The sequence below is a fragment of the Nelumbo nucifera genome, chromosome 1, assembly GCF_055504915.1.
Source record: "Nelumbo nucifera cultivar China Antique chromosome 1, China Antique-T2T, whole genome shotgun sequence".
Taxonomy (NCBI): Eukaryota; Viridiplantae; Streptophyta; class Magnoliopsida; order Proteales; family Nelumbonaceae; genus Nelumbo; species Nelumbo nucifera.
The window spans coordinates 168,471,197-168,485,396 of NC_142649.1; the positions used below are offsets into that span (position 1 = coordinate 168,471,197).

At 38.6% G+C, this 14,200-nt stretch overlaps 1 protein-coding gene across 3 annotated transcripts; it reads left to right on the plus strand.

Annotated features, from left to right (window-relative positions):
- Nucleotides 1–8,288: 8,288 nt before the first annotated feature.
- LOC104596584 (type IV inositol polyphosphate 5-phosphatase 7-like) lies at nt 8,289–13,973 on the plus strand. Of its 3 annotated transcripts, none has more exons than XM_010257821.2 (14): nt 8,289–9,321; nt 9,428–9,515; nt 9,951–10,019; nt 10,149–10,236; nt 10,323–10,427; nt 10,536–11,160; nt 11,270–11,463; nt 11,653–11,761; nt 11,877–12,025; nt 12,206–12,461; nt 12,593–12,694; nt 12,818–12,876; nt 13,283–13,363; nt 13,483–13,973. In XM_010257821.2, the coding sequence occupies exons 1-10, from the start codon at nt 9,292–9,294 to the stop codon at nt 12,429–12,431; spliced, it is 1,683 nt and encodes a 560-aa protein (XP_010256123.1). In that variant the 5' UTR covers nt 8,289–9,291; the 3' UTR covers nt 12,432–12,461; nt 12,593–12,694; nt 12,818–12,876; nt 13,283–13,363; nt 13,483–13,973. The 3 variants fall into 3 exon arrangements, with proteins under 3 accessions (XP_010256123.1, XP_010256124.1, XP_010256125.1); XM_010257822.3 differs by having other exon boundaries at nt 8,536–9,321; nt 12,605–12,694; XM_010257823.3 differs by having other exon boundaries at nt 8,536–9,321; nt 12,615–12,694; nt 13,483–13,819.
- Nucleotides 13,974–14,200: the final 227 nt, after the last annotated feature.

Here is a 14,200-nt window from a genome sequence, read left to right on the forward strand (position 1 = left end):
CTGTTTTATTTTTATTTATAATAATAGTTAATTCATAATACTAATCTTAGCTTTGTTAGGTTGTGCATCAATTTTCTTCTTCTCTTGAATTAACTTTTCGAATTCATTTGACAATCACCATTGCTCTACAATGCTTGGATGCTGATTAGTTCTATCAGTATATATCATATCCTTAGGCTGGAAAAATCATCGATTGATCAATTCTATGTCCCTTTCACTTGGTTGGTTCCAGCTATCTGGGGTCACTCCTTGTAAAGTATAATAACTAAGTTATTTGGTCGATTGATCAATTCTATGTCCCTTGGTCTGTCAAAACTCAAAACCTATAATTAACAATATGAATTAACTTAACCAAATCTATTTAGTTATTAAATTTTCCTACTCCCTGTGAAGACAAATGGCAATGTTCAGCAAGACCCTTAAGTAAAAAAATCAGAAATCTGCCGGCAATCGGCATCACTGTATGTCCCCATTTAAACAGTTGACTGTACCCAGTTCTTTTATTTTTATATATTTTGGTAGGTGAGATTCAATCCTAGGCCTTTCCTAATTGCTACAACCAGCCAGACACTTTAGCTGAAACTTTCATTGACCTGATTCTGGATCTTCTACAGAAACAAAAGGCCACGGAACCCAACCAAGAGTAAACACATTCCCTAAAGTCTCCTGACTATTATCTTGTTGGCAGAAAGAGCAATAACAATAATTCTCTTTCTCTCTCTGAGTGGTGCTTTAATGAGGTAAAACGATAAGTATTTCCAACTTTTTAAAAAATGATCCGGAAATAGAACTGTTTTGATCTCAGGTTTTTAGGTTAATGGTTCGATTGTCCAATTCAAATAGACGGTCTGTTCTGATAGTAAAATTTAAAAAAATTAAAAATAATTAAAAAAAATAAAAAAACGGTTAAAAACTGTTCAACAGGTCGACGATTCAACTGTCCGGATAAACGATTTATTAACTTTTTTAATGGTTTTTAACTAAATTCTAGATTTGAGGTAAAACAGAACTAATTGCTTGACGATTCCCGGACCTAACAGTCCGACCATCTAAATCAACGGGCTTGAGTATTTCTCAAAACTATAGGGGTTGACAAAGATGTTAGGGAAAACAACATAGAAGGTATGGACGTAATTTACTGAAAAGAAAAGCAACAAAGCTATTATAAAATAATACTGAGAATGAACAGACAAAATAAGAGGGGAAAGAAAATGATGTAAGCTAAATGTGTATAGCTCACTATTAGCTATCAGCATACACTGACAACCACAAAAGCTAAAAATATGGACCAAATTCAGAAGGTGAGCTAACTAAAAGATGCAAAAGTGTTCCCTTTGGCGTTAGATATTTCATAAGAGTTTTAATATAATGTTCCAAATATACTGAACTGAAAAGCTTATTACTCTATCTTTTAATATAAAGAGGTTGTGGGCTCCCTAGTAACTGAAACTAAAATTGGGGTAAGTCACTGTAACCTTGAAAACTTTATTGTTCGATTATTTTAATAACTAAAGACAAGGCAATAATAAGTCATATTCAGTTCAGCCACTTCAGATGTTATCAAATAGCACCTTAGGTGTTCTTTTAGTGAGTGAAAGCCATTTTGTATAAAAAGACCCCATCTCGCTTGGTTCTTGTATTGTAGTTTGTAAACCTGGGAACTTTATAATCAATTGGCAGGGTAGGCTAATTAACTTGAAAGCCAGATTGGTCTGCCGGATTCAGCTGGTTTTGAGTTTGTACCCCTATCCCACGGGCACTCCGCAGGATAGGGGTACAAGTCGGATTGGCCCAAGTTCACAGTTTACACTGTTTCGGGTTTGGGTTTTGAATTGGATCTATTGAAATTTTGACAAAATGTCAATCTTAATTCGGAAAAGTTACACCCCTACGGCAGGAAGATCTTCTATGATTGTCATGTGGAGATGTTCCCAATTTACTGCGTGCTATAAGGGGAGCCTAGCCCATCTCACTGGTTTTATGTTGCCTCTTAGGGTTCAGTTTGAAAGGAGTATAAATACACATACTAGAGGCTAGAGGCTAGAATACTCTTTCCAAACTGAGACTAGGTATAATTTTGATCAACAACCTCGTTATTTTTCTTTTACAAAAAAAAAAGAAACCTCATTATTTTATCAACACATCTCTGAACTCTGATTCATCTCATCAGAGTACCCTGATTGCAAAATATTAATGTTGAAGAAATTGGGTTCTCACACCCACTAAAATATCTGACATTCTCTTCAGCATCCAATATTTAAATAAGCCCCAGTTTAGAAATTATGCATCTCCCTCTCCCTCTCCTTTTCGTTTTCAATAATGTCAGAGCGTGTTTGGTTAACTATGGAAAAAAATTGATTCAAACACAGAAAAATAAAAGCGTTTCTGCAAGCTGCAAAATAGGGGCCTCTTAAGAGCCCTGTTCATGAGTTTTCTTGCGACCACTCAACTTGGTTTCTTCTCTCACTATGGTCCTAGCTAGCTAGGGGGAGATTTCATTTAACCTTTAACACACAAAAGCAATAAAGTACTTATAGAAGTGGGTGAATGATGAAGGCGAGATTGTAATGAAGATGAAATGAATCATACAGAGACTTGGTGATTTGAAAGGCGAAGACATAATGGAGGTGATGCTAAAGGTAAAAAAGGATAGACGAATGGGGCGATTGTGACAACATGTCTTTAGCGGGGTCAAAGAGAGTTTCCACGACCACCAGTTGAAGGTGGTTGCGTTGATAACATCTTTCTTACAAAATTCTAAGAGAGAAAATCCACCCCACATCCAGATTGCATTTCCTGCGACCATGGTTGCAGGACAATCCAAAAACCCTTGAATGAAATGTAAACACACTGGAGCGTTTGACCAAAATATCACATCAACTGCTGTTTGATTTAAAACACACTGATGTATTTATATTATCATTGGGGTTGCAGGAAATCATCCACACTCGCCCTTGCTTATCCATCATTGGAATTAATATTGCTGTTTTGGTAGATAAAATCATAAAATGTTTGTTTCAGCTGGCCTCATGGATTGGCTGTCCCCAAGTATATCGGCATTTATGAGGTGAGGCGCAGGTTCAATCTGTCAGGGCAACGTCTCCTCCATGTTTCAACTTCACGTTTCCTGTTATTATCTTGCATGCTTTTGGGCTTGTGGACCAGCCTAAACCGCCTTCAGTTGTGTCCTTTGAACTTAGAAGGAGGATTATGGAGGGAGACAGAACTGAGTCCCGGATTCAATGGACAAAAACGAGTCCATCATTCATTTGGGGGCCAGCTTCAGCAGCTGTCCCATTGTTGTGCAAAAATATCCCAAACTGGGCCTGCAACTTGACATTGAAATTTAATTAATATCAATATCCCGATCAAACAAATTAAAAGCCTGCTTGGCTTGAAGCGTTGATAAGCAGAGGTCCACTCATACCCTATGCTGAAATTTTTCACAATAGAGGCGATGATAATTGAATACTAAACCACTTGCTAAAATACACTCTAATACCATTTCAAACGACCCTTCAAAACTTAAAAGCTGTTACGTGAAATCCCTGAATAGATTTTATTTTCTAACACCACTGGATTTGGATTTCAAATATAGCTCCAATCAAGTCTAGCCAAACCCATGCATGCTTCATGCCTCTTCTAAAGGGCTAAAGCATGTCTTTAATTTTAGTTTCTAAGGTGGGCCCACAAAGACTGTCTATAATTTATGTTTGATAAAAAGTCTGGATAGCTTAAAACAACTGAGTGCTTTAAAATATGGGTAGTTATCAAAAACCAAAAATTTTGGTTAGCCGAACCAATCGATTTGGTTTTGGTTCGATATTTTTGAAAATCTGCAGGGTTTCGATTAATCAATATAAAAACCGGCATTTAATCGAACCAACTTCATCTTAGCCAGTTAGCCACCGTAATCTTTGTTGGAGTCCTCTCCACTGTAATTTAAAGCTTGACAATTTCTGCAAGCCAGGCAACAGTATTGCTGCTGGCAACGGTTAATGACTTTGATGGGAAGCCTGAAACTTGCATCAGCAGTTGGGAGTACGTATATTATCTCGGTTCAGGCTTTTAGCAACATCTTGCACTTGGTGACCGACGATGACCTCAATCATGGTTTTTAAAACCGACCGGATCGGAAAAACCGAGGACCAGTCAGGTGACTGGCTTTGTTTTTTCTTAAAATTAAAATTTTGTCAAAAAATGTTGATTTGGTCAGTAAATCGCTAACTCGGACGGTTGAATTGTTTGAACTATTCAATGATTTTGACCATTTTTATTTTTTATCAAAACGGGCTGTCCGTTCGATATAAATGATTGGACCATTCGACCCAAATATCAGACCCCTAACCGGTCCATTGTCCAATTCAGTTTTAAAAACCTGGATCTCAATTTTAGTCGGGTCTTATTGGGTCTAACATGATAGGTCTGATTAATAATTGGGTCAGTTCCAAGTTTATTATCATTGACCCCATACGCTCTGGGTGGGTAGACTCGGACCCAGGTTTACCTTGATTAGACCCGGACCCAACCAATTGAGGGCATTAATGGCTGTTTTGGCTAATTTCCGCCATATGAAAAGACCGATTTCTACAACATTGATGAAGTCAGTCTTCTTGGACCAATGGACTGATGAGTCGACCTAGAAAATGTGGTGGTCCCCCCTGCAAGCCCAGAAATTGAAAACTCACCCATAAAGCCCTACTTCATTGGTTAGACCGGTTCATCTAGCCTGTCTTATGAATTACAAGTTTGCCCAGGGTCTGACTAAGAAGAGATCATTAATTCCAACACGATTAGTATTTAGTAGCCCCAATTTTCTATTTGTAATTATGTATTGAACATGGAATCTATTGAAAGGCAGATCTTTGCTCCATGCCTAAGCCACATGTCCAAATATCTCATCTATAAGTACTAAAAAATGCAATTTCTAGTTCAATTCCTCAACCAAGAAATCTGAATGACCAAAAAATTTTCCACGTGGCTAAGTTAGTTTTGGCCCAGAACCCAGAAGGGTCCAACAAGTTCCTCTAATCGACCTATACTAATAAGTCAAATTTGAGCCATACATGTTGTGAAAAGTCATCCCTCGATCTATATATAAGAAGGATTGGTAATAAAAGATTGACCGATTTGGACCATGAGTTTCAATTTATATATAGGTGGGTCAAAACAGAGTGTCCCCTAGTTGATGGATGGCTCGAATTCACCACGTCATCAAGCCACGTGGTAACCTTTACATGATGATAAACGTTAAGAGAGACAAGAAGGATGCGAAGTACCAGGACATACAGAAGCAAAGGGGGGCAAAGGTGCTTTGGACATGTATATATTTATTTTTTCGGTGGCAGATGTGAAGAAAATAACACAAGAAAGCTCTTGGAAAAGGAAAGAATTAAAACCCAAAAGCCCAAACAACACCTGAAAATGAGTAAAACCGTATAGAAGAAAAAGGAGTAAAAGCTATGCTAAGCAAGAGATTGGTCGCTTAACAAGGGGTTTCAAAGCTGAAAAGCAAAAGATAACAGAACCCTCCTCTTCCCCTCCCCAAGAGAGAAGATACTTTGGCCAAAGTACAAAATCAAAGATCACCCTTTGACTGCCTCGTGATTCATGATTTTTCGTTTGATTGGAATGAGGGCATTTTGGGAAAATCGAACATACGAAAAAATAAAAAAGAAAAACGATTAAAGAGATCAAAAGTAGAAGATCTTCTTAGAATGTAAATTTTATATGTTTCTATTTTTTTAATCAACATACTGTAAAATACAATGAAGATCAAGATTTCATCCTTCCTAGGTCAAAAAGTAACACGTGGCAAAAGAGACATGCGCGATGACCAATATATCAATTTTTTTTAATATTTAAATTTATACTTATTTATTACCTAAACTCAGCTTCAATCAAGCTGACAACATAGTTTACTGGATTTTCTGAATAAATGTATTGCCCTTTAACAAATTAAAATTATAGGCGGTTAATAGCAATTTTCATTCCCTGAGGAGGGTCCTACATCACTGATAATAACAATCCAACGTCTCTCATATTGGACATCTCTCACCTCAAAACTCATTAAGATCAGGACTGGACTGATAGACTGCTTGAGTTAAGAAGTGGGATGACAGACTAGGTTCTGTTTTGTACTTAGTATTGAAAATGGGTAGAGAGATATATGGTATTCAATACTAGTCCATGTTAAGACATAAAAACTCTTGGATGAGCAAGAAGTAGGTTTGTAGTGATGAAGTGAGTTGAACAAGTTGGAGCCATATGTTCTCTTAGTTCTTATGGCTTTGAGGATTAACAATTAACTTTCAAGGGGATGGGCTCCGGCCATCTTATTGGTCAAAGTGAATGAATGGAAATTAATGCATGGCATATATTCCTATTGGGAGAAAGAAAGGGAGAGAAGATGAAGGCTTTGCATGCTTCTTAAGGTAATAATTGGATGGTTTAGATGGATATAAGATTGGTTTTTGAATAATCAGGCACGGTCGAGGCGGGGGACACGTGGCGGATGGTTAGTGGTAGGAGATAAGGTACAGGTGATGCCAGGAGGGGGATTGGAATCATAAATTCATCATGTGTCTTTATTGAATCCATCCATGTATATGGTGTGGTGTCCTCTTAAGATCCCATTTTATGACAGTGGTGTATCAAGGCTCTCTGAGAGCAGTAGTCAGTCATGGGGAGGGGGAGGAGAAAACACAAAAGATTTCAAATGTAGGGCCTCCTCTCTTGCTCTTTAGATACGCATTTACTTCAAACAGGGGGGTCCCATTGCTCTTTTTGATACATCTCTTCGCTTTTTAACGTTGTTGATGTATTATTCTAACTTCATCTTTTCTTCATTGCTTCAAAAACGATGATTCCTGCTAAGACCCACATTAAGGGAAGCAAACAATGGCATTTATATATATGGTTCCAGAATTTCATACAAAAATAAGCACATCATCTACATGTTTAATTACAATAAATATTGATATTATCTGATCAGATAACCTTGATGGGTAAAAGTAAAACTCAGTATTGAGAGTTGGGGAGTCTTACCTTACCTTGTTAAAACATGGAGAACAGAATTGACAGGAGAGGCCACTCCCACTTAGTTCTGTCCATCTCTATCTGTAGTAACAAACAATTACCAAACGCCATGTCATGAGGCTAAGAGATAGGCCCACAGAGTCTGGGACCCATTGGGGCTATGGCTATGATGGTAGTGGAAAGTTCACTACCAAGTAGTGGGGCTGGTGCCTGGTGCCTGGTGGGAGGGTGTTTCAGGTTTGTTAGGGATTCCCAATTTGGAGATGAACAGTAAGTAGTAAGTAGGGCTTACGGGGCCGTGCCTTGGATTGTTCCGCCGTCAACTGAATTAGTTTAATACTTGAACACATAAAATAATACATTACTTGATTGCAAGAGAAGAGACCCTAGAAGTATGAGAAGTTGGACTAAGCCAAGAGGAACCAGACACAGTCTCCCACATGAGGCATGTGTTGTAAGGCTGGTCATGGTCAAGCAAGATTTCAAACTTAGAATAGAAGGGCTTAAACCAAGGACTTGCTTTGTTCAAGCCATGAGGCTTGGACTTGGAGAGAAAATATATAGTATAGATAGCTTAGCTTACACAGGCACAATCCCCCAGAAGGGGCGTGGGTGGGTGGGGGACTGGGGAGTACTTCCTTGCTTAATAGGGTGAATTTGGGCTAGGTTCAAAAACCCCGGATAGCCCAACAAGATCCTATACCAATGCAATTTGGGTCCCCATTCCATGCAAACCAAGTTGGTAGCTCCAAAGAACTAGAACAATAAAAAGAGCACTCAAGCCCTAAATTGAGATAGTTTGCCTTTGTTACCCTAGACATAAGTCTAGATTGAGCCAAAACGATCTTAAAATTGTCCAACAACTCCTCACAAGTCACACCCATGCACTAACCCAACTCAAGTTGTAGAGAGAAACAAGCTAAACACATTGGTTCCACAAAAAAGCAACAGATGAAATTGAAGTATTTTTAGGAGATGCAAATACAAAATGGTTAAACCCAAGAAACCCTAGATATCATAAAAATCTTCAAAGGATCAAACCCAAGAAAACAAAGGGGGACACACATTCACATTGGAGATCCACCGCTTCCCATACAAAAAAAATTCCTTCCAGACATTCCCCCATAAAAATAAACACACTTACCCCTAAAAACATTAACAAATTACAAATGAGATACGATATAAACTGAGCGTGTTCGAGATCTAGGTTTTCAAAATATTGAAAAGAAGGAGCAAAGAAAGAGAAACAAACTCTTCGTTCCTACATTCCCCTTTATCTTTTTTTCTTCTTTAACTGCTTTTTTCTCATGGAAGACCGGATGGGAGGAAGGGTACAGTTAGGGTATTAGATGACTGTAACTTTGCTGACCGAGGGTAGGGGAAGTGCAGTGAGGGGAGGGGAGGGAAAGGACGGGCAGCTGCCCCTGCCCGGGCAGTTTTATGTTGGGGGTGTGACCGATATATCCATTTGCACGCTGTTGCGTTGGCCTTGGATTTGGGGTAAAAAGCCTCGAGAGCGAGCTTCCCTGCACTTTATTCTCTTCAAATTCGATACTTTGCTGTACCAAGAACGAGGTTTTGAGGAGAGATAGAAGACCTCTCTCTCTCTCTCTCTCTCTCTTTATGTCTGATGATACATTGTCTTGTTCTACATTCAGAATCTCATCTTCTCACTTCCACGCATTAGTGTGTTGTCTCTCTCTCTGTTCCCTCAGTTTTGAGTTTGTGAGTTTCTTTTCATTTCTGTTCTCTGTTTTCTATAGACAAAACCAGAAGAGGAAGAGAAGTAGAGACCCATTTCTTTTGGGCATTTTGAACTGGGTCCTATCTATTGTGGAAAACCCAGGAACCCGAACATTAGGAAGCTGAGATTCTCTTCCTTGGGTTCTATTGTTTTTTAGTGATGAACTGAGAGGGAGCAGTGAGTAGGAGATTACCCCCATTCGTTATTTTCGTCTTTATTAAGAAATAATGACCTTGTCCTCATCAGTTCGAGAAAACCAGAACCAAGAAAAACAGAGAACTCAAACTTCTTCTCTTTGATTCTCCTTCACTTTACCCGGTAGTGGGGGAAGAATCCCTATTTTGGGGTTCTTTCCGTTAAATTCTTGAGCTATCCCTCTAGCTTAATTTTGTTATCTTCGTTCTTCAGTCCATTATAAGCAAGACCCATAAACCCGAAGAACAAGAAAACAGAAATAGAAACCACCAATTCCTTTGAGCAGGAGAGCTGTACGAAGTGCTTGTGAAACAATGAGAGATGGAAACCCGAAGAAAAGCAAGGTTTTTCATTCTTTTTCTTTTCTGCATTTTGGTTTTTTAGCTTCCGAGATTGTTGACTTGTCTTCGCGCTATCTAATTTCTGTTTTGTTTTTTTCATTGAGTGAAGCTCTCATGGTCGAAGACTCTGGTCAGGAAATGGTTCAATATCAAGGGCAAGGCTGAAGACTTCCACGCAGATGATATCTTTTACGAAGGTGGTTTTTATAATCCGATTTTTATTCACCTTCCGCATTTTTTCTGCGATTTGGGTCTTTTCTTTATCTTCACTTAGCACATGATGGTTTCTTTTTATAGAAATTAGGGTTTAGGCAATGGGAATCTTAACTTGAACATCAGAAAGAAAAAATGGGTTTAACTCTGCAACGAAGTCCACCGCTTGATTCATTCCTGTAATTTCTTCTGGACTCTGGAGACCTGCCCACGTCAATTTTTCTCCATCAGTATTTATCTTCCGCAACCATCTTTCAGATTTAATGGGTTCAACAAATTATTTTCCAGACTTAAAATCTCCTTCTACTTGAAGTTCAGAAATAGTTTTTCTCTTTTGTTTATAGAGTTTGACGATGTGGGGTTAATGCATAAGTCATGATCAAGCGCGGCTTTAACAACTTTATATTTCTTCTTTTTAGGTGGCGAAGGAGAACCGCGGAACAGTTTCTCAGAGAGGGAGGCATGCACGATCAAGAAAAGCAAAACAGGTTCAGTATCAGATTACCTGTATAGCTTTGGACAAGCTCCTTCCAACCCCACCCAAAAACTCTCAAAGATGGTGTTTATGCTTCTTTATTTTTCTCAATTAATATGTTTTCCCCCGCTTGGGCGCACAGAGAGATTGAACAAGAGGAGTTCTGATCGGGCCCGGCGAGGGAAGGTTGATCCTGATGGCGCTCAAGTTACAGATGTCCAAAACTATAGGTATGTTTTTGTCTTACGAATTTTCCTTATATTTCAGCAGGAAATTAATCTTAACTGTTTTTTTTCCTCTCTTAATGGGCGAGTAGGATTTTTGTAGCGACATGGAATGTTGGTGGAAAATCTCCTCCAAGTTGCTTAAATCTGGAAGATTGGCTCCATACATCACCTCCTGCAGATATTTATGTCCTTGGGTATGTTGGTGTTTAGACACGTTTTCTCTTATAATTTCGTCTTTTATTCTCCAACTCTGCAGTTGCCACAATGTCAACAGAACCTTATTTGATTCCTTTCTCTTTTAGATTTCAAGAAATTGTTCCTCTGAATGCTGGAAATGTTTTGGGAGCAGAGGACAATGGCCCTGCAAGGAAATGGCTGGCTCTCATTCGAAAGACTTTGAACAACCTTCCTGGCACCAGTGGAAGTGGTGGTTACCACACACCTTCCCCAATTCCTGATCCGATTGTGGAATTGGATGCAGATTTTGAGGGATCAACAAGGCAGAAAACCTCATCTTTCTTTCATCGCCGGTCATTTCAGTCTCTAAGTCGTAGCATGAGAATGGATAATGACATGTCAATCTCACAACCCCGACTTGATCGAAGATTCAGTGTCTGTGATCGGGTTATTTTTGGTCACAGGCCAAGTGATTTTGATCCCAATTTCAGATGGGGTTCCTCTGATGATGAGAACGGGCCTGGGGATTCACCAAGTACCATGTTCTTCTCACCAATGTCCTATGGAGGGTCCACATCCATGGAGGACAGAGAAAGATCATCAGGGCACTCAAGGTACTGCTTAGTTGCAAGTAAACAAATGGTTGGGATATTTCTCACGGTGTGGGTGAGGAGTGATATCAGAGATGATGTTCGCAACATGAAAGTTTCCTGTGTTGGCAGAGGATTGATGGGTTATCTCGGAAATAAGGTATATTGTTCGCATGATTCAAGCTAGTTTTATTTGTTCTTTGAATCCCTCTGGCTGAATATTTCTTGGACCTTGAAAAGGAGGCAATCTTATTCTTGAGGTTTTCCAGGGCTCAATCTCAATTAGCATGTCTTTGCATCAAACAAGCTTTTGCTTCATCTGTAGTCATTTAACATCTGGGCAGAAAGAGGGAGATGAACTAAGAAGGAACTCAGATGTTATGGAGATCCTGAGAAAGACCAAATTTCCACGGGTTCATGGGGTAGGGGATGAGAAGTCCCCTGAAACAATCCTTGAGCATGAGTAAGACCATTTGTTCATCAATTCGTTAATTCATTGTTGGTCAAGCCTGTTACTAGATATTTTTTACCTTGAAATTTGCTTTGTTCTACTTATTCTCTGATTACTTTTGATTGTTTTTAAATGATTAGTTTTAATCAGGTTAATTATACTCTGTTCTTGCTCAAGTCTAATCAGAATTCCTCTGTGCAGTCGAATCATATGGCTTGGGGATTTGAATTACCGGATTGCTCTATCTTATCGCTCTGCAAAGGCACTTGTTGAGATGCACAACTGGAGGGCATTGTTAGAGAATGATCAGGCATGACTTTCTCTTGAATTCTTTTATTGGTTCCTATTCTTGGTGTTTGAAGTATTTCTTTCTCTACAAATTGCAAAAACATGTCAATCTGAATCTACAATAACTTCCATTGCAGCTTCGCTTGGAGCAGAGACGGGGTCGTGTCTTTGAAGGATGGAATGAAGGAAGGATATATTTCCCACCTACATACAAATATTCAAACAACTCAGACAGATATGCTGGGGATGATCTGCACCCTAAGGAGAAGAGACGGACCCCTGCTTGGTAAACACATTTCTATTGCCAAAAATCATGAAATAGGTCAAACAAACATACAGACACTTTAAAGAGGAAGAATATAAGATTATGTGTTTTTGTGAAACATGGATATATTTTTGAACATGGTAACAATCAACAACAATACAGTCAATCAATACTGATTTAGCTATCCGTTTGCATGTGAAGGTGTGACCGTATCTTGTGGTATGGAAGGGGCCTCCATCAATTGTCTTATGTTCGTGGCGAGTCTAGGTTCTCGGATCATAGACCTGTCTATAGCATTTTTTTGGCAGAGGTTGAGTCGATTAGCCGTAATCGAATTAAGAAAAACATGAGTTGCTCTAGTGCCAGGATTGAGGTAGAAGAGTTGTTGCCACACTCACATGGATACACTGAACTGAATTTCTTTTAGAGGACGTATTGAAACCAAGTTCACATTCAAGTATGCTCCCTCCCTCCCTCCTCCCCCCCCTCTCTCTCTCTCTCTCTCTCTCTCTCTCTCTCTCAGCTATCTATTTTGTATTCTTTATTTTATTGTTTTGAGTCTAGAAGGTTTTCTTTTATTGATTTTAGGGAGGCATGAAGTTGTCTGCAGAAAAGAATGGACATTTTGACTCCAGGAGCGCACTAAAGCGGTTCCAGAAAATCAAAGCTTCAATCATCTTTACCCCCAAGGTAAAGTACCAAAATATGGGAAAGAATTTGTTTTTGATTTGTGAAATATGGGAAGGATTTTAATAATCTTTGTTGAATTTACTTGAATTTTTTTTCCTGCTAATTAATTGGTTTCTATGCCAGGTTTTCATGTAAATGAATCCCACCAAAGGGTTTTATAACAAAGATGGATTCTCTCCAAGGTGATCACTTCATCTACTTTTACCTTATTGAGTTTAATTGGTGGTCGGGCTTTTGAAACTTTAGAATTCATAAGGAGGCTAGTAATTTCACCAAGGGCTTTCAAGCTAAATAATTTGGACGGTGAATGGTTTTTTGAGCTAGCAATTCTTTATGCATCTTAGAAGCTAAACAAATTCTGTCTCTTTTGACAAATTTGTCAAGTGTGGGTTATAGTAATCTTATCTTGCAAACATATCTCAGATAGAATATAACATAAATCAAACAGAATATGTACTTGGCTATTGGCATATTATCTGAAAGTGGTGCCGTAAATTGCATCTACTTTCCTTGAAAGCAATTTTTTTTTTTCAGTCAAGATCCTAATTGTTCCCTACCCTCATCTGTTATTTGGTCCCTGTTTTGCAGGCCCAGACTGACAGTGAAGAAATTCTCTGCCTCAAAGGGGGGTGATTGTGACATTTCCCCCCTCCTCAGAAACCAAAAAAGGTTGGTCATTTTCTTTCCTCAATATATATTTTTTTGCTGTAAATGTACATGGCAAGTTTTTCTCTTTGATCTTGACCATTGTCTAATTCTTGCCGCGGCCTTTTGCTTGATTTTGACAGACCAGTTTGTAATTTTGTCTATAAGGAGCCCCCACATATTCGAGTTTCACAATTTTTTTCTCCATCTCCAAGTCCTGGCCAGCATCTAATTCCCGCCCCAGCCCGAGCAATTCCACGTTTTTTCTCGGATAATCCATGTCCGAGTTCTGAGACTGCAACTGGGTTCTTCTTCCTACATTATGTTCAATGGCGAATGAAGATATTCGGGCACCATGAGAGCACCTTGTGGACTTTGGTGGATTGTTTCATGTACATATATAGAATATTCACCTCTTTTTTTTGGTGGTTTGATTACTTGATATTATTCTTTCTCTAACAATTTGTCTTCTTGGTCTCAGACTGAAAGATGATCGAAATAATCATTCGGGGTTAGTTTCTTTTGTTTGTTTTAATTATTAAAAGGAGGTGGGGATTTGATGGATCCTCATCAGTAATTTACTGAAAGTGAAAAAGAAAAGAAATAGAAAATTGCAAGTGATCATTTAACTGAAGGTCTCGAGCTTTGTTGCTGCTTATGATTTTTGCTGAAAAAAAGTTGATTTTGTTGGTTGTATCTTCAACACTTATTTCTTTTACTTATTTTACATAAAAAGTAAAAAAAAAGAAAAGAAAAGAAAAGCATACAACATCTGCATACAGTTACAGGTATGGCAGCTAATATTGGGGCATGTCATAATTTGACTACTTTTTGTTTCTTATTTTTATTTATTAAAAGAAA

What these genes read in the sequence shown, in the direction of transcription:
- LOC104596584 (XM_010257821.2), top strand. Translation starts at nt 9,292, where the DNA reads ATGAGAGATGGAAACCCGAAGAAAAGCAAG. An exon ending in GCAGATATTTATGTCCTTGG is followed by an intron (nt 10,428 to 10,535) that starts GTATGTTGGTGT and finishes TTTCTCTTTTAG; the next exon opens with ATTTCAAGAAATTGTTCCTC. An exon ending in CATTGTTAGAGAATGATCAG is followed by an intron (nt 11,762 to 11,876) that starts GCATGACTTTCT and finishes CTTCCATTGCAG; the next exon opens with CTTCGCTTGGAGCAGAGACG.